This window comes from Pan paniscus, chromosome 3, assembly GCF_029289425.2.
Source record: "Pan paniscus chromosome 3, NHGRI_mPanPan1-v2.0_pri, whole genome shotgun sequence".
NCBI lineage: Eukaryota > Metazoa > Chordata > Mammalia > Primates > Hominidae > Pan > Pan paniscus.
Genome location: NC_073252.2, coordinates 78958720 through 78981438, shown reverse-complemented (window position 1 = coordinate 78981438; position 22719 = coordinate 78958720). Strand labels below are relative to the sequence as shown.

At 42.2% G+C, this 22719-nt stretch overlaps 1 protein-coding gene across 3 annotated transcripts; it reads right to left on the bottom strand.

The window, feature by feature from the left end:
• Window positions 1-679: 679 nt before the first annotated feature.
• OCIAD2 (OCIA domain containing 2) lies at window positions 680-22405 on the bottom strand. Of its 3 annotated transcripts, XM_003816004.7 has the most exons (7): window positions 21968-22405; window positions 19793-19920; window positions 15130-15226; window positions 13104-13157; window positions 9305-9352; window positions 8072-8189; window positions 680-863 (listed from the first exon to the last, which is right to left on the bottom strand). In XM_003816004.7, exons 2-7 carry the CDS (start codon window positions 19856-19858, stop codon window positions 782-784), a joined length of 465 nt encoding a protein of 154 aa, XP_003816052.1. In that variant the 5' UTR covers window positions 19859-19920; window positions 21968-22405; the 3' UTR covers window positions 680-781. The 3 variants fall into 3 exon arrangements, with proteins under 3 accessions (XP_003816052.1, XP_034814732.1, XP_054967538.1); XM_034958841.1 differs by lacking the exon at window positions 21968-22405 and having other exon boundaries at window positions 13104-13135; XM_055111563.1 differs by lacking the exons at window positions 15130-15226; window positions 21968-22405 and having other exon boundaries at window positions 19793-19922.
• Window positions 22406-22719: the final 314 nt, after the last annotated feature.

Below are 22719 nucleotides of genomic sequence, written 5' to 3'. Positions count from 1 at the left end.
AAAAATGTTGCCCCTACATTTTAGGAAGCCCTTCTCATACCTGTAAGTCAGTCTTGTCCTGTTTCTATCTCCATACACATTAATTTTCTTGGGGTCATGACTTCCTAACTTCTTCAACATTAATTCCAATTCTCTATCAGATAACTTAAAACACTGAAAAAAAAAGCAGAGTAAAAGAAAGAATAGAGGCTAATCTGAGAAGACTTAATTCTCTTATTTAGCTGTAAGCAAGTTGGGGTGGGGGGCAATGTCATTTGTGTGTGTGTGAGGATTCCTAACGTGTGTGTGTGTGTGTGTGTGTGTGATGGAGTCTAGCTCTGGCACCCAGGCTGGAGTGCAGTGGCACAATCTCTGCTCGCTGCAACTTTCGCCTCCTGGGTTCAAGTGATTCTCCTGCCTCAGCCTCCCTCTCAGTAGCTGGGATTACAGGCATGTGCCACCACGCCTGGCTAATTTTTATATTTTTAGCAGAGATGGGGTTTCACCATGTTGGCCAAGCTGGTCGTGAACTCCTGACCTCAAATGATCTGCCTGCCTCGGCCTCCCAAAGTACTGGGATTACAGGCATGAGCCACTGCGCCATGCCCCGACATGTTCTTAAAGAGCAGAAAAACATGTAATGCTTAGTTCACTTGAAAGCCTTCCACGGAATACATTTCAGTGAGTGACAGACACAATGTTTTTGTTCCATTAGAAGTATTTTATTTTAAAGTACACTTGAAATTTTAAATGTGTACAAATTCAGAGGTTTAAAAAACTTCGAAAGTCACAGACACAGAATTTAGGAAGCTGAAGCCTGAGAGTCTCCCTTCTCACTTAATCCATGCTTTATTTTGCATTCCTCACAGGTAAGGAGGCAGTGCCTAGAAGAGAAGCAAAAATAGACAGTGGTTTGTACTTTGACACTGGAAGCCCTAGTCTTTACATAATATATTATTCTTATTATTTTAACATAATCTTTTTAATAGAGATGTGGGGGGAGTCTATATGTTGCCCAGGCTGGTCTCGAGGGCTCAAGGGATCCTCCCACCCAACCCTCTTGAGTAGCTGAGACTACAGGCATGAACCACTGCACCTGGCTTTAACACAATATTAGAGATATAGTCTATGCTAAAGTTCACTAGCCTTGTTTTTTCAGAAATAATAGGAGTATTCTCCCATTCTGTAGGTTGCCTGTTCACTCTGAAGGTAGTTTCTTTTGCTGTGCAGAAGCTCTTTAGCTTAATAACATCCCATTTCTCAATTTTGGCCTTGGTTACCATCGCTTTTGGTGTTTTAGACATGAAGTCCTTGCCCATGCCTATGTCCTGAATGGTATTGCCTAGGTTTTCTTCTAGGATTTTTATGGTTTTAGGTCTAACATTTAAGTCATTAATCCATCTTGAATTAATTTTTGTATAAGGTGTAAGAAAGGGATCCAGTTTCAGCTTTCTACATATGGCTAGCCAGTTTTCCCAGCACCATTTATTAAATAGGGAATCCTTTCCTTATTTCTTGTTTTTGTCAGGTTTGTCAAAGATCAGATGGTTGTAGATGTGTGGTATTATTTCTGAGGGCTCTGTTCTGTTCCATTGATCTATATCTCCTGTTTTGGTACCAGTACCATGCTGTTTTGGTTACTGTAGCCTTGTAGTATAGTTTTTTAAATTATTACACTTTAAGTTTTAGGGTACATGTGCACAACGTGCAGGTCTGTTACTTATGTATACATGTGCCACGTTGGTGTGCTGCACCCATTAACTCATCATTTACATTAGGTATATCTCCTAATGCTGTCCCTCCCTCCTCCCCCTACCCTGCAACAGGCCCTGGTGTGTGATGTTCCCCTTCCTGTGTTCAAGTGTTCTCATTGTTCAATTCCCACCTATGAGTGAGAACATGTGGTGTTTGGTTTCTTGTCCTTGCAATAGCTTGCTGAGAATGATGGTTTCCAGCTTCATCCATGTCCCTACAAAGGACATGAACTCATCCTTTTTTTATGGCTGCATAGTATTCCATGGTGTATATGTGCCACATTTTCTTAATCCAGTCTATCATTGTTGGACATTTGGGTTGGTTCCAAGTCTTTGCTATTGTGAATAGTGCCACAATAAACATATGTGTGCATGTGTCTTTATAGCAGCGGGCTTTATAATCCTTTGGGTATATAACCAGTAATGGGATGGCTGGGTCAAACGGTATTTCTAGTTCTAGATCCTGGAGGAATCACCACACTGATTTCCACAATGGTTGAACTAGTTTACAGTCCCACCAACAGTGTAAAAGTGTTCCTATTTCTCCACATCCTCTCCAGCCCCTGTTGTTTCCTGACTTTTTAATGATAGCCATTCTAACAGCTGTGAGATGGTATCTCATTGTGGTTTTGATTTGCATTTCTCTGATGGTCAGTGATGATGAGCATTTTTTCATGTGTCTTTTGGCTGCATAAATGTCTTCTTTTGAGACGTGTCTGTTCATATCCTTTGCCCACTTGTTGATGGGGTTGTTTTTTTCTTGTAAATTTGTTTGAGTTCTTTGTAGATTCTGGATATTAGCCCTTTGTCAGATGAGTAGGTTGCAAAAATTTTCTCCCATTCTTTAGGCTGCCTGTTCACTCTGATGGTAGTTTCTTTTGCTGTGCAGAAGCTCTTTAGTTTAATTAGATCCCATTTATCAACTTTGGCTTTTGTTGCCATTGCTTTTGGTGTTTTAGACATGAAGTCCTTGCCCATGCCTATGTCCTGAATGGTATTGCCTAGGTTTTCTTCTAGGGTTCCTATGGTTTTAGATCTAACATTTAAGTCTTTAATCCATCTTGAATAAATTTTTGTATAAGGTATAATGAAGGGATCCAGTTTCAGCTTTCTACATATGGCTAGCCAGTTTTCCCAGCACCATTTATTAAGTAGGGAATCCTTTCCCCATTTCTTGTTTTTGTCAGGTTTGTCAAAGATCAGATAGTTGTAGATATGCGGCATTATTTCTGAGGGCTCTGTTCTGTTCCATTGGTCTATATCTCTGTTTTGGTACCAGTACCATGCTGTTTTGGTTACTGTAGACTTGTAGTATAGTTTGAAGTCAGGTAGCGTGATGCCTCCAGCTTTGTTCTTTTGGCTTAGGATTGACTTGGCGATGTGGGCTCTTTTTTGGTTCCATATGAACTTTAAAGTAGTTTTTTTCCAATTCTGTGAAGAAAGTCATTGGTAGTTTGATGGGGATGGCATTGAATCTATAAATTACCTTGGACAGTATGGCAATTTTCACGCCATTGATTCTTCCTACCCATGAGCATGGAATGTTCTTCCATTTGTTTGTATGCTCTTTTATTTCATTGAGCAGTGGTTTGTAGTTCTCCTTGAAGAGGTCCTTCACATCCCTTGTGAGTTGGATTCCTAGGTATTTTATTCTCTTTGAAGCAATTGTGAATGGGAGTTCACTCATGATTTGGCTCTCTGTTGCTTGTTGTTGGTGTATAAGAATGCTTGTGATTTTTGCACATTGATTTTGTATTCTGAGACTTTGCTGAAGTTGCTTATCAGCTTAAGGAGATTTTGGGCTGAGATGATGGGGTTTTCTAAATACACAATCATGTCATCTGCAAACAGGAACGATCTGACTTTCTCTTTTCCTAATTGAATACCCTTTATTTCTTTCTCCTGCCTGATTGCTCTGGCCAGAACTTCCAACACTATGTTGACTAGGAGTGGTGAGAGAGGGCATACCTGTCTTGTGCCAGTTTTCAAAAGGATGTTTCCAGTTTTTTCCCATTCAGTATGATATTGGCTGTGGGTTTGTCATAAATAGCTCTTATTATTTTGAGATATATCCCATCAATACCTAATTTATTGAGAGTTTTTAGCATGAAGGGCTATTGGATTTTGTCAAAGGCCTTTTCTGCATCTATTGAGATAATCATGTGGTTTTGGTCTTTGGTTCTGTTTATATGGTAGATTATGTTTATTGATTTGCGTATGTTCAACCAGTCTTGCATCCCAGGGATGAAGCCCACTTGATCATGGTGGATAAGCTTTTTGATGCGCTGCTGTATTTGGTTTGCCAGTAGTCTATTGAGGATTTTTGCATCAATGTTCATCAGGGATATTGGTCTAAAATTCTCTTTTTTTGTTGTGTCTGTGCCAGCCTTTGGTATCAAGATGATGTTGGCCTCATAAAATGAGTTAGGGAGGATTCCCTCTTTTTCTATTGATTGGAATAGTTTCAGAAGGAATGCTACCAGTTCCTCTTTGTACCTCTGGTAGAATTTGGCTGTGAATCCGTCTGGTCCTGGACTTTTTTTGGTTGGTAAGCTATTAATTATTGCCTCAATTTCAGAGCCTGTTATCAGTCCATTGAAGGGATTCAACTTCTTCCTGGTTTAGTCTTGGGAGGGTGTATGTGTCCAGCAATTTATCCATTTCTTCTAGATTTTCTAGTTTATTTGCATAGAGGTGTTTATAGTATTCTCTGACGGTAGTTTGTATTTCTGTGGGATCAGTGGTGATATCCCCTTTATCACTTTTTATTGCATCTATTTGATTATTCTCTCTTTTCTTCTTTATTAGTCTTGCTAGCAGTCAATCAATTTTGTTGATCTTTTCAAAAAACCAGTTCCTGGATTCATTGATTTTTTGAAGGGTTTTTTGTGTCTCTATCTCCTGAAAATTTTTACAATCTACACATTTGACAAAGGGCTAATATCCAGAATCTACAAAGAACTCAAACAAATTTACAAGAAAAAAACAACCCCATCAAAAAGTGGGCAAAGGTTATGAACAGACACTTCTTAAAAGAAGACATTTATGCAGCCAACAGACACATGAAAAAGACTCACCATCACTGGTCATCAGAGAAATGCAAATCAAAACCACAATGAGATATCATCTCACACCAGTTAGAATGGCAATCATTAAAAAATCAGGAAACAACAGGGGCTGGAGAGGATGTGGAGAAATAGGAACACTTTTACACTGTTGGTGGGACTGTAAAGTAGTTCAACCATTATGGAAGACAGTGTGGCAATTCCTCAAGGATCTAGAACTAGAAATACCATTTGACCCAACCATCCCATTACTGGGTATATACCCAAAGGACTATAAAGCCTGCTGCTATAAAGACACATGCACAGGTATGTTTATTGTGGCACTATTCACAATAGCAAAGACTTGGAACCAACCCAAATGTCCAACAATGATAGACTGGATTAAGAAAATGTGGCACATATACACCTTGGAATACTATACAGCCATAAAAAAGGATGAGCTCATGTCCTTTGCAGGGACATGGATGAAACTGGAAACCATCATTCTCAGCAAACTATTGCAAGGACAAAAAACCAAACACCGCATGTTCTCACTCATAGGTGGGAACTGAACAATGAGAACACTTGGACACAGGAAGGGGAACATTACATACCGGGGCTTGTTGTGGGGTTGGGGGAGGGGGAAGAGATAGCATTAGGAGATATATCTAATGTAAATGATGAGTTAATGGGTGCAGCACACCAATGTGGCACATGTATACATATGTAACAAACCTGCAATGTTGTGCACATGTACCCCAGAACTTAAAGTTAAAAAAAAAAAGAAATAATAGGAGTTGTTGCTTGGCTTATGACCCCCAGAATTTCACCCCTCAAGGAGCCAATAATGAGCTTTACGTTGAAACAGATGGTTGTATTTGTGGTCAGGGTCAGGCAGAGTTTGAACATCTTGATTCTTTTTGAATTCAAGTAATTTCTAACAATAGCATAAAAATTATAAACACACAGTGCATTGATCCAGGATTAAACTATATGCCTATGGAGTTAGATTTGGACACATATGTGCACATATATATACACATAATTTTTTAAATTAAAAAATCATGATACTTCCAGAATTTCTGGCTTATAGTTTGCCTAACTTGTCCCAGTTTCCTTAGGATACCAAGGAAAATGCACAGGTTCGTTCTAGAATAATATTCGCATTTGAATATGAAATAGATGTCCTTGAGTCCCTTCTTGCATTAAAGTTTTATAATCTTACAAATTCAACAAACATTTACTGCTATGAGGAGTTGGCAACAGGATAACTTTGTTTATGCAGGACAGTGATAGGATGTGTTTTGAATGATAGAAAACTCATTCAATCTGGCTTGGGTGGGAAGGATTACTTCGAAGGTAGCAAGGCCAGCAACTGCTATTGTAAAACCCTGAAGACATGGAGGAGGAACCCCTTTCTCTCACTTATTTCCCCCCATTGCTTTGAGAATAAAGTGAAAATCCTTAGCATGGCATAAATTCCTTAAGGAGCTGACCTCTACCTGCCTGGACTTCCAGCTTGTTCTCTGCCTTTCCCAATAGCTCTTTATGCTCCAGCCATAGGATGTATTTATGGTTCCCTTTAAAAATGAAAATTTCCCCTCTCTACATACTATTCCTGGCCCAGAATCCCCTTCTTCAACCCTGCTATAGCTCCTACTATAGCCATAGCTCCTGCTATATCTCCTCTTGTCATAGCTTCTGCTGTAGCTCCTACTACTTGAATCTATTAAGATTCAAGTCAAGCATCATCACTTGCTCCAAGAAGTCCTTAATGCCTATTCCTTAACCCTCCCCTCCACCTCAACTGAGTTAAGTGCCCCATTCTACTTTCCTTTAATTAGAAAATCAAATAGCTTTGTGAATTATTGCCTCTCAGATTTGCTGGTAATGGCCCTTCACATAGGGCATAGCAATTCATTATCAGCTATGAATGCAAGCCCAGAGTGGGGCTGCCATGGCTGGCAGTGGGAAGGCAAAATGAAACCCCAGAACACAGAGCTTAAAGGAGCCCTGGAAACTAGTTACTTCAGTCACCTCCTTTCATAACGGACATTGTCTGAAAAATGTAGATTTCAGTCTTGTGTTCATAATTATTCTGGAAGCCAAAGTGGGTTAATTGCAAAAGACACTCCTGAAATTGAAGAGGAAGAGGAAGAGGAAGAGGAAGCAGTCCTTTCCTTTACTTGTGCTACTTTTTCTTTCTTTTCCTGCACAGACCGGAATCATGTGGTCAATTCCTCCTCAGCAAGCTGACTCTAAAACACAACTTTGCAAGGATGGACTGAAGTTGGTGTTGTCTGTAAATATGGAATTAATGATTCTTTGGTGGCCTTGCTTCTTGTAATGGGAAGAGTAAGGGTTTGGAAAACAGATGATCTGAGGTGACCATTTTCCACCCACTGCTAATGGTGTCACCTTCAGAAGGTCTCTGCAGCTCTTTGGGTCTCATGCAGCTCATCAGAAAGAGACAGTATTAAGGCCCCATCTATCACTACAGGACTAGGGAACGTGGCTTTCCAAAGTCACATAGTTAGAAAAAGAACTTGGGTGTTTTGACTTCTAGTCCAGTTTGTTTTCACCATATTGTGCTGCTTCTCAGATAGAACCCACTGTGACCAGTGAGGGGTGTTTAGAGAAATGTGTCCCCAACACTAGTCTTGTAACTTCTATAGTAGAAATAGCTAATGTTTACTGAGCACTTACTGAGTGTCATGAGTAATCATTTCTATTCTTTACATCTCATAAAAACTATCTTGATCACTATTTTATACAGATAAGGAAACTGAAGATCAGAGAGCTTAAGAAACTTGCAGGGTCACACAACTTAGTAAGTGGTAGAACTGGTTTTTAAACCAAGTACTATAACAGCAGAGGTGATGCCATTAACTCCAAAGTCATACTGCCTATTTCCCCTATTTAGAATCATGATATATACAGTATTAACATAGAAAAAGCTCTGAGAAGCCCTGCAGTAAAGAAACCTGTTAAAGTTTTGTGTGACTCTGTGGTGGTGGAAGCCATATCTGCTCATTGAGGAATTCTTTAGTAACTTGCACAATGTTTGAACACAGTAGATTCCCATTAAATATTTATCAAACAAATGAAATTGGTAAGTAAGTGTAATAACAAAGTTATTATTGAAGTTGGGTAACAACAACGCTAAACTTGAGGGTTAAAACTTTTTTAACATGTGAATTTAAAAAATTGTGTTTAATATTATAAATAGTGAGTAATCTTTCATTTAATTTCTTATAATTACATTACAATCCCTCAACCAAACAGATTACAAACCTGTTATGCTGTGGACCAAAACCAGCCCCACGGAGCTGATCTTCAAAAAAATGGAATTTACTCTGGCATACTCCTATGTATGATACCTTTCCAAGGCCAAATCCCAAGAGACCAGCAACTGTAAAAGCAGGTTGGGAGAGATTAGTTGAGAATCTTCTCCATTAGTTATTTTCTAGAGCTTTAAAAATCAACGCTGGTAATTTTAAAATTAAAAGGACCTGCTAAATCAATGAATGAAGACTCCGAGAATGAAGTCTCTATTTAAAAAGAACAGGATTGGGAGCTGGAGACTTCCCCATCTCAACTTTGCACTGGTGGTGGAAGGGCCAGGACAGAGCAAGCCACAGTGCTGTCCTGGAGACAGATGGCCAGAGAGGGCCCACCTGTCAAGCAAACGGTTGAGGCCACGGGGGCAGGGGAAGGTGGCTGGGTTGTGGCTATAGGTAGCTTCCAAATCACTGGGTAGAAATGCCCCTAATCTTCCTTATGGCCTTGGAGTAGTGGAGAGCTTCAGTCCATCTTGCCTATAGGAGAGAGGTCACAAAGGAGAGGGACCCTCCTATGGAAGAGATCTCAAATCTGTTCCTCCTGCTAGGAATGAATGTGGTTTCAGACTATCAACTAAAATGTGTCCTTTTTGTACATAAAAGATCTATTGATACCAGGTGAAGGAAGATGAAACCCCAAGTTTGTGGTTACTCTATTATTAGAAATCCCCTGATTCTTAAAAATTACTCATTTTTTATATCCATCGTAGAAAACATTTTGAAAAGACTGGCCAGGGCAAAAGAAGAAAATAAAAATCCATAAATGATCTATCATGCAGAGGCTCTGCTATTGATAATCTCATTATATATCCTGCCAGTCCCTCTTAGTCCATGCTTTAAGGATGGTCTAAGAAGAAGTCCCAAGTGCTAAGCTGTATATCAGAAAGTGTTGAGTGAACTAAGAAATGCAGAGTGGCAGAAAATAGGGGCTGATTTTTCCAAAAGTCAATACAGGCAGTTTAGTTAGGCTGGACATTCGTATCTCCAGTTGCTAGTAATGTCTTTTTTTCAAAGTTTTTATTTATTTATTACTTTTTTAAAAAATAGATACAAGGTTTCACCATGTTGCCCAGGCTGGTCTCGAACTCCTGGACTCAAGCAATCTACCCACCTCAGCCTCCCAAAGTGCTGGGATTACAGATGTGAGCCACCACACTTGGCTTGCTTTTTTATTTCTATGACTTACGTGCAACTTTGGGCAATGATCCAAATCTAGAATTAGCTGCCAAATAACCTAAGGAGTAATAAAGAAAAACATTATTATTTCATTTCATAAATTAAATTATAAGTTATAAATTATAAGTTATTCTTAAAGTATTAAGAAACCTCCAAAATTTAAGACATAAAATTTCTTAAATGTATACATATTCTGACTTTAAAAAGATGATCTTGGCTGGGCGCAGTCACTTACGCCTGTAATCCAGCACTTTGGAGGCCGAGGCGGGCAGATTACCTGAGGTCAGGAGTTCGAAACCAGCCTGGCCAACATGGTGAAACCCCATCTCCACTAAAAAAATACAAAACTTAGCCAGGCATGATGGCGGGTGCCTGTAATCCCAGGTACTCAGGAGGCTGAGGCAGGAGGATCGCTTGAACCCAGGAGGCGGAGGTTGTAGTGAGCTGAGATGGCACCGATGCACTCCAGCCTGGGCGACAGAGCGAGACTCCACCTCAAAAAAAAAAGATCTTAAAGGAGTTATGATTCAATTCTCAGTTGAATTTAACTCCCAGATAGTCATTTTAGGCAAATTACAAATATTAGCTGTAATGTGTAGAAAAATAATATGAAAAAGACAGTTCAAGACTGATTCAAAGACATCAAGCAAAGGTAGGGCTAACAACAGTGTTCAAAGAGATTAGTCATCATCCTCTTTTTTTTAAAATTATACTTTAAGTTCTAGGGTACATGTGCACCCTCTTTTCTTTTTAAGTAACTCAACATAGAAAGTTTCCATTTGGAGATTCACAGTGTATATCATTATTTTACAATGCAAACAGTACAACTCATGGTAGTTAGAATAATGGCCTTTTAGAGATACCCACATCCGAATTCCTGGAAAAGGTGAATATATTATGTCCCAAAAGGGGGATTAAGGTAGAAAATGGAACTAATGTTGCTAATCAGATGACTTTAAAAGAGAGAGATGATCAAGGTGTACCCAATGTCATTCTTCAGTGTGGAAGAGGAAACTGGTGACAGGCAGAGAGATGGCAGCAACAGAAGAACTTGGCTCAATGTTGCTGACTTTACAGTCATAGGAAGGGGCCACCGGTTAAGAAATATGCATGGTTCTAGAAACGAGAAAGGAAAAGGAAGCCCAAGAGCCTCCAGAAGAACACAGCTGGGGTGACGCCTTGATTTTAGCCCAGTGAGACCCATTTCAGCATTCTGATTTCCAAGAACTGTAAGATAATACATTTGTGTTGTTTTAAGTCACTCTGTGGTAATTTGTTAGAGAAGTTATAGAAAACTGATATCAAACTCTGAAAAAAATGTATTAGCATAGATGCAAAAAATGGTAGATGTCTTAGTCTGTTTTCCGCTGCTATAACAGAATACCATAGGCTGGATAATTTATAAAGAACAGAAGTTCACTTGGCTCACAGTTCTGGAGGCTGAGAAGTCCAAGAGCACAGAGCTGGCATGTAGTGAGGGTTATCCCATGGCAAGGAAGTGCATGAAACACAGAGCAAGAGGAGAGGCTGAACACATCCTTTTTATAAGGAACTCACTCCCATGATGATGGTAGTAATCAATTCATGAGGGTGGAGCCCTCATAACTTAACCTCTTAAAGGCCCCACCTCTTGATATTGTTACAATGGCGGTTAAATTTCACCCTGAGTTTTGAAGGGGACATTCACACCACAAGCAGTAGATTTGGAGTATTTTAATACTTATAAAACATAATCCTGGCCGGGTGCGGTGGCTCTTGCCTGCAATCTCAGCACTTTGGGAGGCTGAGATGGGCAGATCACTTGAGGTGGGCAGATCACTTGAGGTTAGGAGTTTGAGACCAGCCTGGCCAACATGGTGAAACCCTGTCTCTACTAAAAATACAAAAATTCGCTGGATGTGGTAGCACAGGCCTGCAATCCCAGCTACTAGGGAGGCTGAGGCATGAGAATTGCTTGAACCCAGCAAGTGGAGGTTGTAGTGAGCCGAGATCACACCACTGCACTCCAGCCGGAGCGACAGAGTGAGACTCCATCTAAAAAACAAACAAATAGACAAACAAAAACCCATAATCCCCATAGATGTCCCAGCCCCAATATTTTTATGTGTCAAAAATGATCTGAAAAATGCTATCTTCAAATTATAAAAATAAAATCATATTTAATATATGACCTTTATGGACAAGAATGATATTGGTCAAAGTGGGATTCTCCTAGATATGTGACATGTGGTTTTTGAGACCCAGAAAAGAACTAGGACTTCTTCCCTCATATTTACTGGTACAAATGTTCCTTTTAAGATCCTGGTAATCAAGGCTGGGTGTGACGGCTCATGCCTGTAATCCCAGCACTTTGGGAGGCTGAGGTGGGAGGATCACAAGAGCTCAGGAGTTCGAGACCAGCCTAGGCAATATAGTGAGACACTGTCTCTGCAAAAATTAAAAAAAAAATTAGCTGGGTGTGGTGGCATGTGTCTATAGACCCAGCTACTTGGGAAGCTGAGATGGGAGCGTCACTCAAGCCCAGGAGGTTGAGACTGCAGGGAGCCATTATATCACTGCACTGGATGAGGGTGAGACCCTGTCTCAAAAACAAACAAACGAACCAAAAACCAACAAAACAAAACCCCAAGATCCCCATAAAATCCTGATAATCAGAAGCCAGGCATGGTGGCACGTGCCTATAATCCCAGGTACTCAGGAGGTCTAGTGGCGAGGATTGCTTGAGCCCAACAGTTTGAGGACAGCTTGGGCAACATAGCAAGACCTCGTCTCATTAAAAAAAAATATATAGCAAAATCCTGTTAATCAGCAGTGTTTGATAAAATGGGCTTAAACAAGATAAGGTGCCTTCTTGCCACCTGTGGACTAAGGAATGTCTCTGGGTTCTCTGGTCAGGTGGAGACAGGGAGGAGATGAAGAAGGAAGAACAGAGAGGAAAACAGGAAAACGCTAAGAGGCAGGGAGAGGTTATGTGGTGAGATGCAAGGCAGCTGCTGGTCCTTACGGTCTCTTGTATGGAGGAGACAGGGTGCCCTCCTCAGGCAGATGCAGCCTCTTGCCAAAAGAAATGGTGTGGTGGACACAGCTTAGGGTGGATTTTAGCTCCCCCTACCTCCTCCCTGCAACATCCTTATTTGTGCAGGGAACCATCTGACTAACCATATACAGAGGCCTTGGGAGACACAGGACTCCGGCACAGAGAAAGGCACAGGATTGCTTCTCTGTAGTTCCTGTAAACAAAGCAAATTTATTATCTTACAGTTCTTGAGGTCAAAATGGGTCTTACCGGATGAAAACCAAGGTTTTAACTGTGTTCCTTAAATGGGCTGCATTCCTAACTGGAGGCTCAAGGGTTTCTTGCCTTTCTAGCTTCTTGAGGCTGCCCACATTCCTCCACTAATGGTCCCTTCCTCCATCTTCAAGGCCAACAATGTTGAGCTGAGGCCTCACATTGCCACCTCTCTGATTCCATCTTCAGATCCCGCCTTTCACTTGTAAGGACCCTTTCAATTACACTGGGCCCACCTGGATCACCCAGGATACTCTCCCTATTTTAAGGTCAGGTGATTAACAACCTTAATTCCATCTGCAACTTTAATTTCCTTTTGCCATGTAACCCAATATATTCACTAATTCTGGGGATTAGGATGCTTTCTGGGGAGATGGGGACTTAGGCTGAAAATAGGCAGAAGTCTGCATAAATACATCCTTCACCAAAAAATAAATGTCAAGGGCCAAAAAGCTGCCAGGAGGGTCACAGTAAACTGGGCTCTCTGAAATTAGATTATTTAACAAATATTGAATCTTACCTTGGTAGACTAGTCCCTGGGTGATAAGCATGCTTACAAGAGAAAAAGGCAGAGCTGTAAAGCAAAAATGTCCTTCAATATTGGTATTTTAAAAATTGGCACCTCACCTAGAAGTTAGGGAGAATTATTCTGAGCTTTTTCTCTTACCTTCCTTGGCAGTGAATTTTTATTCATTTGTTATTTTACTTATTCAACAAATATTTATTAAGTGCAGCATGGAGAATTTTCTTGGAATCTTCTCCAGTCACTTACCCTGAGGCACAGCATTAATTTGAACCCTATTCTACTTCATGTCTGACATCCACTTGTACTGAATGCCAACATGCACCAGATTCTAAGCACTACATATAATAAAGGCATCTTAGGGTATATGTACATTGACCTGTTGAATTTGGGAGTTGCCTTTAGCTATGTGTATATTTTGAAATTTTCAATCCTACACAAATGATAAAAAGCAATACAATAAACTCCTACATACCCTTCATCTAGATTCATTAATTGTGAACATTTTGCCAAATTTGCTTTATCTCTTTCTAATTTTTCCTTTTTTGTCTGAGCCATTTGAGATTTGCAAACATTATGACTCTTTGTCACTAAATACTTCAGCAGTTGTCTTCTAAAAACAAGAATGTTTCCCTACATAATTACACCACCATTAGCATGGTCAAAACATTTATATTTCTTGAACACTCATACTCAAGAAAAATTATATTAACTTATACACAATAGTTATTCAAATCTCTCCAATTGGCCCAATAGCTGTGGGTTTTTTCCAACTCAGAAATTCAGGAGTCATACGTTACACATACTCTCCTATGTGCTTTAGTCTAGGACAGTTCCTTGCCTTTCTTTCTCTTTTTCATGACATTTTGTCTTACAATTTGGATTTGCCTGAAAATCCAAATTAAAGATTACATGATGACTATGTTCATGTTAAACATGAGTAATGTTTAGCTATAATTTTAAAACAGGAAATTTAGTCTGGGAAAGGCAATTTCTAGTTCTGTCCATCAATATGTGTCAAAAGACTTCTTTCAAAAGCAGAGAGTAGTGATAAACATGTAGCTCTTTCTAGTTCAACCAAGACAAATCAAATAGCAACCAATTTTTCCACTCATAGCTACCCCATAGTGGGCAAATTGGTCATACTGAAGTGTTAATCTACTAGGGCCCAATTAAATTTTCTGACAACTCATAAGTTGTCAGAAAACACATGAATTTCTGGAAGCACAGTCAGTAATCCCATAATGTATAAAGAATATCAACTTCTAGAAAGTGTTATTTCTAAAACAGGTGACACTAAATTTGAATGACTTAAGAAATCAAAATGAGTATTTCAAAGTATAAATTATCCACATATCAGCAATGTTGCAAAATATCAAGACTGTATCTACAGGTTCTACTCTGCCATTTTCAAATGGTGTATCACACGTTTTTTTAATTGGAAGGGACCTTAATGCACAGCCTGAATTCACTCACACTCTTGTCTTATGTGAGGCAGGCTCAGAAAGAGGAAGTGACTCAGCTGAAAATGTTATTTCAGAGACAGTGTAAGCGAAGTATTAGTGGAACGCGGCCATTCTTCATTCATTAGAGAAATATCGATTAGGAATTTTCTATGAACAGGGCACTGTGCTAGGCTCTAGAATGAAGTTTCAGATGAACTTGACATTATTTCTGAACCCTATGAAACTTAGAGTCTGGTAGAATGTAGGAAGGTCCACTCTTTGGGAGTCAGCAAATTCTAAATAATTGTCTTGGTACACGTTCTTGGTCACATATTCTTGGTAAAGGGAAGAGTTATGTGTGCATCACTTTTTGCTAAGTGAGGTAAAGTGCTCCTTAATCAGATATTATCTCTGCCCTAAAAAAGGTCTGAACTTGGATTTAAACTCTAAACATCCCTGAATATCAGAGTTCATCAGATATTTATGCAAAGTCTCTGCTCAAACGTAAGTCATTACCACAATTCTAATATGATATTTAGGCAGTTTACTGCCACAAATACAGTGTTAGGTGCAATTACCTCTCTTCCAGAAACTTTCTTCCTGACATTCTCGCATAATCTTTGAGATCTCTGCTCTGTGGATGTGCAGTTTTGATTTTGGACAAAACAACAGGCTCTGTAAGGAAAGTTACATGGTGAGCTAACTGAGATCATTGAAAAATCACCCACTTTGTTTTCTACAGAAGAGAACAGGGAGGTCTCTTCACTTGTTACACAGTGTGTGTTCTCTACCAGAGGCAGCCCAAAGCAATGATCAGTTTCCAAGAGTGCTTTCTCACTGGGAACACTGATGGACTTAGGCAACAGAAGAATTCTAGTCGGAGGGTGGGAGTGATTCACTGACTGGCGCAGGCAGCAGATTTGCAGGCAGCAGATTTGCGATCAGGCTGAATCCCTGCTGAGGCCACATTTCCTTCCCTACCTCCATGCCTCTATGTGGTTTACTATACCTAGAATGCTGTTCACTCCCTTCGCCTGACTGGCCTTAACACCCAGCTGAACATTGTCTCCTGGGTGAGGAAAGAGATTTTCCCTATAGCACGATATTTAGACATTGAGCATCACACTCAGAGAACCTATGTATATATGCACTTCTGTATGCATTTTTAGACTGTGGACTGCTTTTTATTATTTGACATAGTTTAGTTTACTTTCAATCTGGATGCTTTTTTTTTTTACACATTTATAAGTGGTGTGCACATAATTTCTGGTGCAACTATTGACATGGTTGACATAACTTTTTATTAGTTCTGTAGTATTTTTTGGAAATTATTTATTAAAAATTTAAAAAAATTTTAATCGTTGTGGGTACATAGTAGGTTCTGCAGTGTTTTTTTTTGTTTGTTTTTTTTTTTTGATAAGGTCTCATTTTGTCACCTGGGCTAGAATGCAAGGGCGTGATCTTGGCTCACTGCAGACTCTACCTTCCAGGTTCAAGCAATCCTCCTACCTCAGCTCCCCTAGAAGCTAGGACTATAGTGACAATGGGGTTTTGCCATGTTGCCCAGGCTGGTCTCAAACTCCTGAGCTGAAGCAATCTGCCCTCATCGGCCTTCCAAAGTGCTAGGATTACAGGCGTAAGCCACTGATCCCAGCCTTGCGGTGTTTTTTTAATCAAGTTCATATGCTATCATCTAGACCAACTCCCATCTTTTACCATTCCTTTGGCTTTGTAGGTACATATGCTTTAATCACTCGCTCTTGTCCACATTCTCCACTCCTTCCCCTCTGCCCATCACAACCATTCTGAGTGTTTAATGTGGTTCTTTTATTTCTATCCATTCTTGCAAAATGTTCATTATTTTGGGTGAATGTATCTTTTTAATGTAAATAGCACTGTTTTATATATTTTATTCTTCAAATATTCTCAACTCAGCTCTATGCTCTTAAGATCCACCCATGTTGCTGTATTCATCTAGTCTGCTGCTTCTAACTGCTGCATAACTGTGCACAATGTCTCTGAGTTCCTACCACCTCATGTTCCCCTATGGACCCATGAGAGAACATTTTTCAGACATGAAACTAGAAGTAAAGCTCAGGGTGTGCATATTCTCACTGTGACAGAGTCTTGCTAGACCGCTCTCAATGGTTGCAGTCTCCACTCCTACCCGCAGGGCCTGAACATTCCCTTATGGCTCCGTAGCCTGTGTAAGAGCTAGGTATGGGTAAAGAAGATTCCAAGCAAGTTAAAGAAAGAATTTTCTAACACTTGGAATTATCCAGTTTTCTAAGCTGATAGGTATAAAGTAACATTTATTATCCTGTTTGTACTTCTTTGATAATGAATGTGTTTGACTATCTCTACATATTTTTCAGCTACACTGTCCTTCTCCTCTAGTTGTCAGGCAATTCCTGTAATTGGATCTGGGTTGTAATCTTTTGTTATATATTGGCTCATTAATTTTTTTGTGGAAAAATACATATAACATTTGCCATTTTGACCATTTTATTTTTATTTTTTTTAGAGACAGGGTCTTGCTCTGTCACCCAGGCTGGAGTATAGTGGTGCCATCATAGCTCACTGCAGCCTCGAACTCCTGGGCTCAAGTTAACCTCCCACCTCAGCCTCCTGAGTAGCTGGGACTATAGGTGCACACCATCATGCCCGGCTAATTGAAAAAACCATTTTTTTAATAGAGCTGGGGGAGGCGTTGGGGGGGTTCTCACTATGTTTCTCAGGCTGGTCTTGAACCCCTGGACTCAAGTGTTTGTCCCGCTTTGGCTTCCCAAAGTGCTGGGGTTACAGGTATGAGTCACCATGCCTAGCCCCATTAAGTTTTTTTTTTTAATTTAACTTGTTCCTTACTATAGAAGTCACACTCATATTTCCTTGTTTGTGAATTATTTATGTGTGTTATTTGCCATTTATCTCCAAGGTTTTAGTGTTTTTCTGGTTGAGGTGCAGCTCCTTAACTCTTGAAGTGTAGTTTGATTGTGCTGATCTTGCCACTGTCTTTTTTAGACTCTTTCTGTGTAATAGATGTCAATGTACAGATGGTCACCATTTCTTGAGCACTTTGTATGGGCCTGGTCCTGTGCCAAGCACTTTACATGCATGATGTCAATAAAAGGGGTGGAGAAACCCTCTGGCACCAGTGTCTGTGGAGCTCTACAAACAGTCCAAATGGGCAACCTCCCTCTTCTTTCCCTGCAACTCCCCAAGGCACAGTGCAAAGATGCAGTAAGTCCCAGGGTGAGTCACAGCAGCAGGAGAAGGAGTTGCTCTCAGTCTCCACTTACCTTCCTTCCTTAGCACAGGCATGCCTCCAGATGCCCAGGGTGAATATTTGCTCTTGCTCTTGGCTGTGCCTGGGGCAGAAATAAGGACTGCCTCCCCTTAATAAACAAATGCACACACCCCGGCTATCACAATTGCTTCCAGTCCTGCAGTCAGCCTGTAATCCCAGGCTTTGGGAGGCTGAGGCGGGCAGATTACTTGAGGTCAGGAGTTCCAGACCAGCCTGGCCAACATGGTGAAACTTCATCTCTACTAAAAATGCAACAATTAGTCAGGCATGGTGGCAGGTGCCTATAATCCCAGCTACTCGGGAGGCTGAGGTAGGAGAATTGCTTGAACCCAGGAGGTGGAGGTTGCAGTGAGCCAAGATTGTTCCATAGCACTCTAGCCTGGATGACAGAGTGAGACTCCATCTCAAAAAAAAAAAGGATCTCTGGTTATCATTTTTTGTATAGCCATGAATGTTTGATGACTCTCCATTTCACAGAGGCAACTCAGGTGTCCAAATAATTCTCCTTGTGACTTTCTATCATTTGTCTGTTTGCCTCGCCTAAACTTTGCTCCCTAAACATTACTGCTATTACACCATTTTTAGCTTGAACATGAACGCCATTGACCCATCAAATGCTTTCTCTTTTCTTCATTGATGTATTCCTGAAATACACAATATCCATTCCTAACAAGTTGAAAAATTGTTTCCATGTTAACACTTGGGTTCTCAATCTGCTAGCTAATTAGTAATAAAGGACTCTGCCACCCTGAACAGGAACACCTGTCAGCAGCATAGGATTAGTGTGATTACTTACAGTAATATAAATGTAAAAAAATAAGCAAAATATCGCCTGTAATCTCAGCACTTTGGGAGGCTGAGGTGGGAGGATCATTTGAGCTCAGGAGTTTGAGACCAGCCTGGGCAATATAATGAGACCCCCATCTCTAAAAAATAAATGAAAGGATAAATAAAAATAAATAAGCAACATGTATCACTCTGTTAGAGTCTATTAAGAGTTTTGCTCTGCTATCAGAAACCTCTTCAGTCACTGACAGTTCATCTAAGAGTCAGTAAGGCTGGATTACAAACAGGAAAGAGTAAAGAAAGGGTTTTTTTTTTTTTTTTTTTTTTTTGAGACAGAGTCTCGCTCTGTTGCCAGGCTGGAGTGCAGTGGCCTGATCTCGGCTCACTGCAAGCTCCGCCTCCTGGGTTCATGCCATTCTCCTGCCTCAGCCTCCTGAGTAGCTGGGACTACAGGCGCCAGCCACCATGCCCGGCTATTTTTTTGTATTTTTAGTAGAGATGGGATTTCACTATGTTGGCCAGGATGGTCTCGATCTCTTGACCTCGTGATCCACCCGCCTCGGCCTCCCAAAGTGCTGGGATTACAGGTGTGAGCCACAGCGCCCAGCCAAGAAAGAGTTTTGTAAATAAAATTTTAAATTTTAAAATTTAAATTTCAGCTTCTTTTCAAAGCAGCTGAAAACACACTTTCCTTCCCCATCCTGTTTTCCCTAAGCCCATCCAACAAAGTGCCAGACTGAAAAAAATAAGATGACTGGTTGAAGTTGAAATTTAATAAAAATCCTATGATATATATTTTTTCAGATGGCAGGTCCTGCAATTAAAAGTATACCTGACCAGGCATGGTGGCTCACGCCTGTAATCCCAGCACTTTGGCAGGCCTAGATAGGAGGATTAATTGAGGCCAGGTGTTTGAGACCAGCCTGGGCAATATAGTGAGACCTCATGTCTAACCACAAAAAAAATTAGCCAGGCATGTGGGCCTGCACCTGTCATCCCAGTTAAGTGAGAAGCTCAAGTAGGAGGATCACTTATTCCAGCAGTTCGAGACTGCAGTGAGCCATGACTGCACCACTGCACTCCAGTCTGGGTGACAGTGTGAGATCGTGTCTCAATCAATGAATCGATCAATAAATATAAAAGTATACCTGCTTGCTTGGTGGTGGAAAATGGGGATCTTTATCTTGGTTTCCATGAGCAGACGCTGAAGCCATGATGACTTTGTGCTTGCTCTCCTTCCAGTTGTTTATCCTCTGCTTACTCCTTGACCCAGTGTCTAAGGAAGGTAGAAGAGAATCACTATGCCATGACTAAATGTTTGCATCAAGCTTAAAAGCATCCTGAGGATCCACTGGAGTTATTTGGAAAATGTGTTTTTCCTTTTGTCATTAGTCCATCTGCAAACTCAACTTCCAGTGCTCCTCTTCCACCAGCACACATCCATGCACTCACTAATGGGGACAGATCAGATTTAGAATAGAGTGGAAATACCACACTGTGCACTGAGTGTCGATTATGTGCCAGGCCAGGGGATATGGAGAAGGATAAGACAAGATCACCACTGTGAAGGAATTCACAGTCCAAAAGGGGAGATAGACAAGTCAACAGTTACACAACATGAAAAGTATGCATGGGATGCTAAGGAAGAAAAGGAAGCAGGGTCCATTCCATCTAGTCATGTCACAAAGGAACTAGGACTCCTAAGCTTTCAGGAGGATCTGTGGAGGGTAGATGGACTCTGGGGCAGGAGGACCAGGTTGGAAGGTGGTGCACTAGTCCAGACAAGGAGTTACAGGGACGTGAACAAAGACCCTGGTGGGAATTTAGCATCTTTGATAGAGATGCTAAATTTGGGTTTGGAAATGTTGGATTTGGGTGCCTGTGGGGGCAAACAGTGGAATTAGCCACTGTTAATATTTGACGATTTGGGTCTAGAGTTCCAGAACAGGGGTAGGCTAGAGAGATGAAGTTGGGAGCTGCCATCATAGAGATGAGAGTTAAAGCAGGGAACTTTAATAAATGTGTCTAAAAACAGTACTGGAGAATATGAACACTGAGCCCAAGGGAATATCGAAAAGAGAAGAAAGATTAAAAAAAAAAAAGCAGGCCAAGGAAATGACTGAGAAGGAATAGCTGATACAGAGGGGAGGGAATTTCTGAAGGAGGGAGTGAATCATCAACACCATCACATGGCTTAGAAAAGTGGACCCTGGATTTGGCAATGATGGACATAATCCAGGTGGACTTTGAGCCTCCTCCTGGCCCCCAGTGGCCACTGCATTCTGCAGCCCTGAACTCTACCTCTACCTCTGCTTTTCTTCTGCAAAATGAACCTCTTATATACAATTCTGTTTCCTACATCAGTTACTAAACTTTGAGGCATTTGAGCCAAGGGGACCCGTGCTCGCACCAAGTTTCATCACAGGTGTCTAATGTGATTACAGGGGCAGCACGGTGCCCTGCACGGGAAAGTACTGGGGTCAGAGAGACCAGAGTTCAAATGGTGACTCTTTACCCCTGCGATCCCTTTGGTGCAAATGACTTAATCCGTCTCTGCCTCAGCTTTCTCCACTGTTAATTGGGCATAATGGACACAACAATGGTGAGGGGCTCTTGCAGGAATGAAGACTAGGATGAGGATGAGGATGAGGGATACGTCCATAAAGCCCCTGCACACCTTCCATTTCCTGAGCACTCCCAGGAAGTCTTTGCTGACCACGCCAAATTAGATTATCTTTGCTTAGCCATTAGGCCGCTGCCCTATATTGGGAGGCAAATATACCTCTCAGCTTCGGTGGCCAGGTCCCCTGGCACCCACTTAGTCCTCAGTCTGCACCTAAAAGCAAGCCTTCCGAGGGTCTTGCCTTGCAGGTGTAGCTCCCACCCCCCACGCTGGGGTGGTCCGGGGACCCTCTGTTTCCTCAGTGGTGGGGAAGGGACCCGTGGGTTCGTGGGTGCTGACCGACGAATGTGCTGAGGAGGGCGCGCCCCAGCATGGGGGGCGGGGGTGCTTCTTAGGATGGCTTGGAGGGGGGCGCCTGCAGGGCTGGACGGCGGACGGGGGACACTGCACTTTCTGATGCGGTCGGGGAAGCCGGGAGTCAGCCTACTGGAGTCCGCTGCCATCCCTGGCCAGAAGCAGCCAGCGCCACCCCAAGCTCCCCAGCCCCTCGCCCGTGCCGGGGCCGCCGGGGTCCGAGTTAGGGGAGAGTGGGGGGCGGCCACCGCTGCACCGCGCGGCCTTCGAAGGACTGCCCTGCGGCGCCGCGTTCCCCTGAGGCCACCCCCTCCCGCCGTCAACACTCCCCGGGGCGGGGGCTCACCTGTGTGGTCTGGGTCGCCTCCGAGGCCGAGTCCCTCGTTGCCAAGCCCAGCAGGCCTCGCTCCCCCGCGACTGCACCGCCGGCCCGCTCCAGCTTCCCGAGTACCCCACCTGTCTCCCCGGCTTCCTTCCGGCCCTTTGTGTTTTCTTCTCTTGCTCCGCCCCCTCGCCTGCCCGCTAAGCACTTAAGCTGGCGAAGTCACCCTACTGCCACCTGGCAGTCACTTTCGCTGTTGGTGGCAACCCAGGCTGGAACCCAGCTCTTGCCGGAACCCCTGCCCCATCCTTGAGGCTTGTCCCGACACCGAGTAGGTTCTAGTTCCTTTGTGCCTTCCAAATGACTCCCTTCCTCCAGCAATCACAGCCGCAACAGCCATGTATTGCGCCCCCGCCCTAGGCCAGGCGTGGGCATCACCTTTGCACTCCTTTCTGCAGCCGTGTGTGGTGCCCACTGTGACCTGCACTTCACAGACGGGTCATCTGAGTTGTGCAGGCCACTAAGGGAGCCTGGAGTCAACCCCAGGCCTGCTTGGCTCCCAGGCCTTCTCTTTCCATTGCTCTTTGTCGGTCCCCTGCTGCCTCCTGTCCCTCCCCAACTCTGACTTGTGGAGGGAAGCCTTTGACATGTGGGGGTACCTTTAATACCGATATCACTTGTTACCGGAGAGGGGTCCCGATCCAGACCCCAAGCGAGGGTTCTTGGACTTCTCGCAAGAAAGAATTCGGGGTGAGTCCGTAGAGTTAGAGCAAGTT

Bases quoted from the DNA above. Each gene is read 5' to 3' on its own strand.
- OCIAD2 (XM_003816004.7), bottom strand. From the start codon at position 19,858: ATGGCTTCAGCGTCTGCTCATGGAAACCAAGATAAAGATCCCCATTTT. The intron at 8,190-9,304 runs GTAAGTCATAGA...CTGCTTTTACAG, and splicing joins ATCATTGCCCAAAGTTGCAC to TTGCTGGTCTCTTGGGATTT. The intron at 864-8,071 runs GTTTGTAATCTG...CTTCTCTTCTAG, and splicing joins TTTGGTCCACAGCATAACAG to GCACTGCCTCCTTACCTGTG.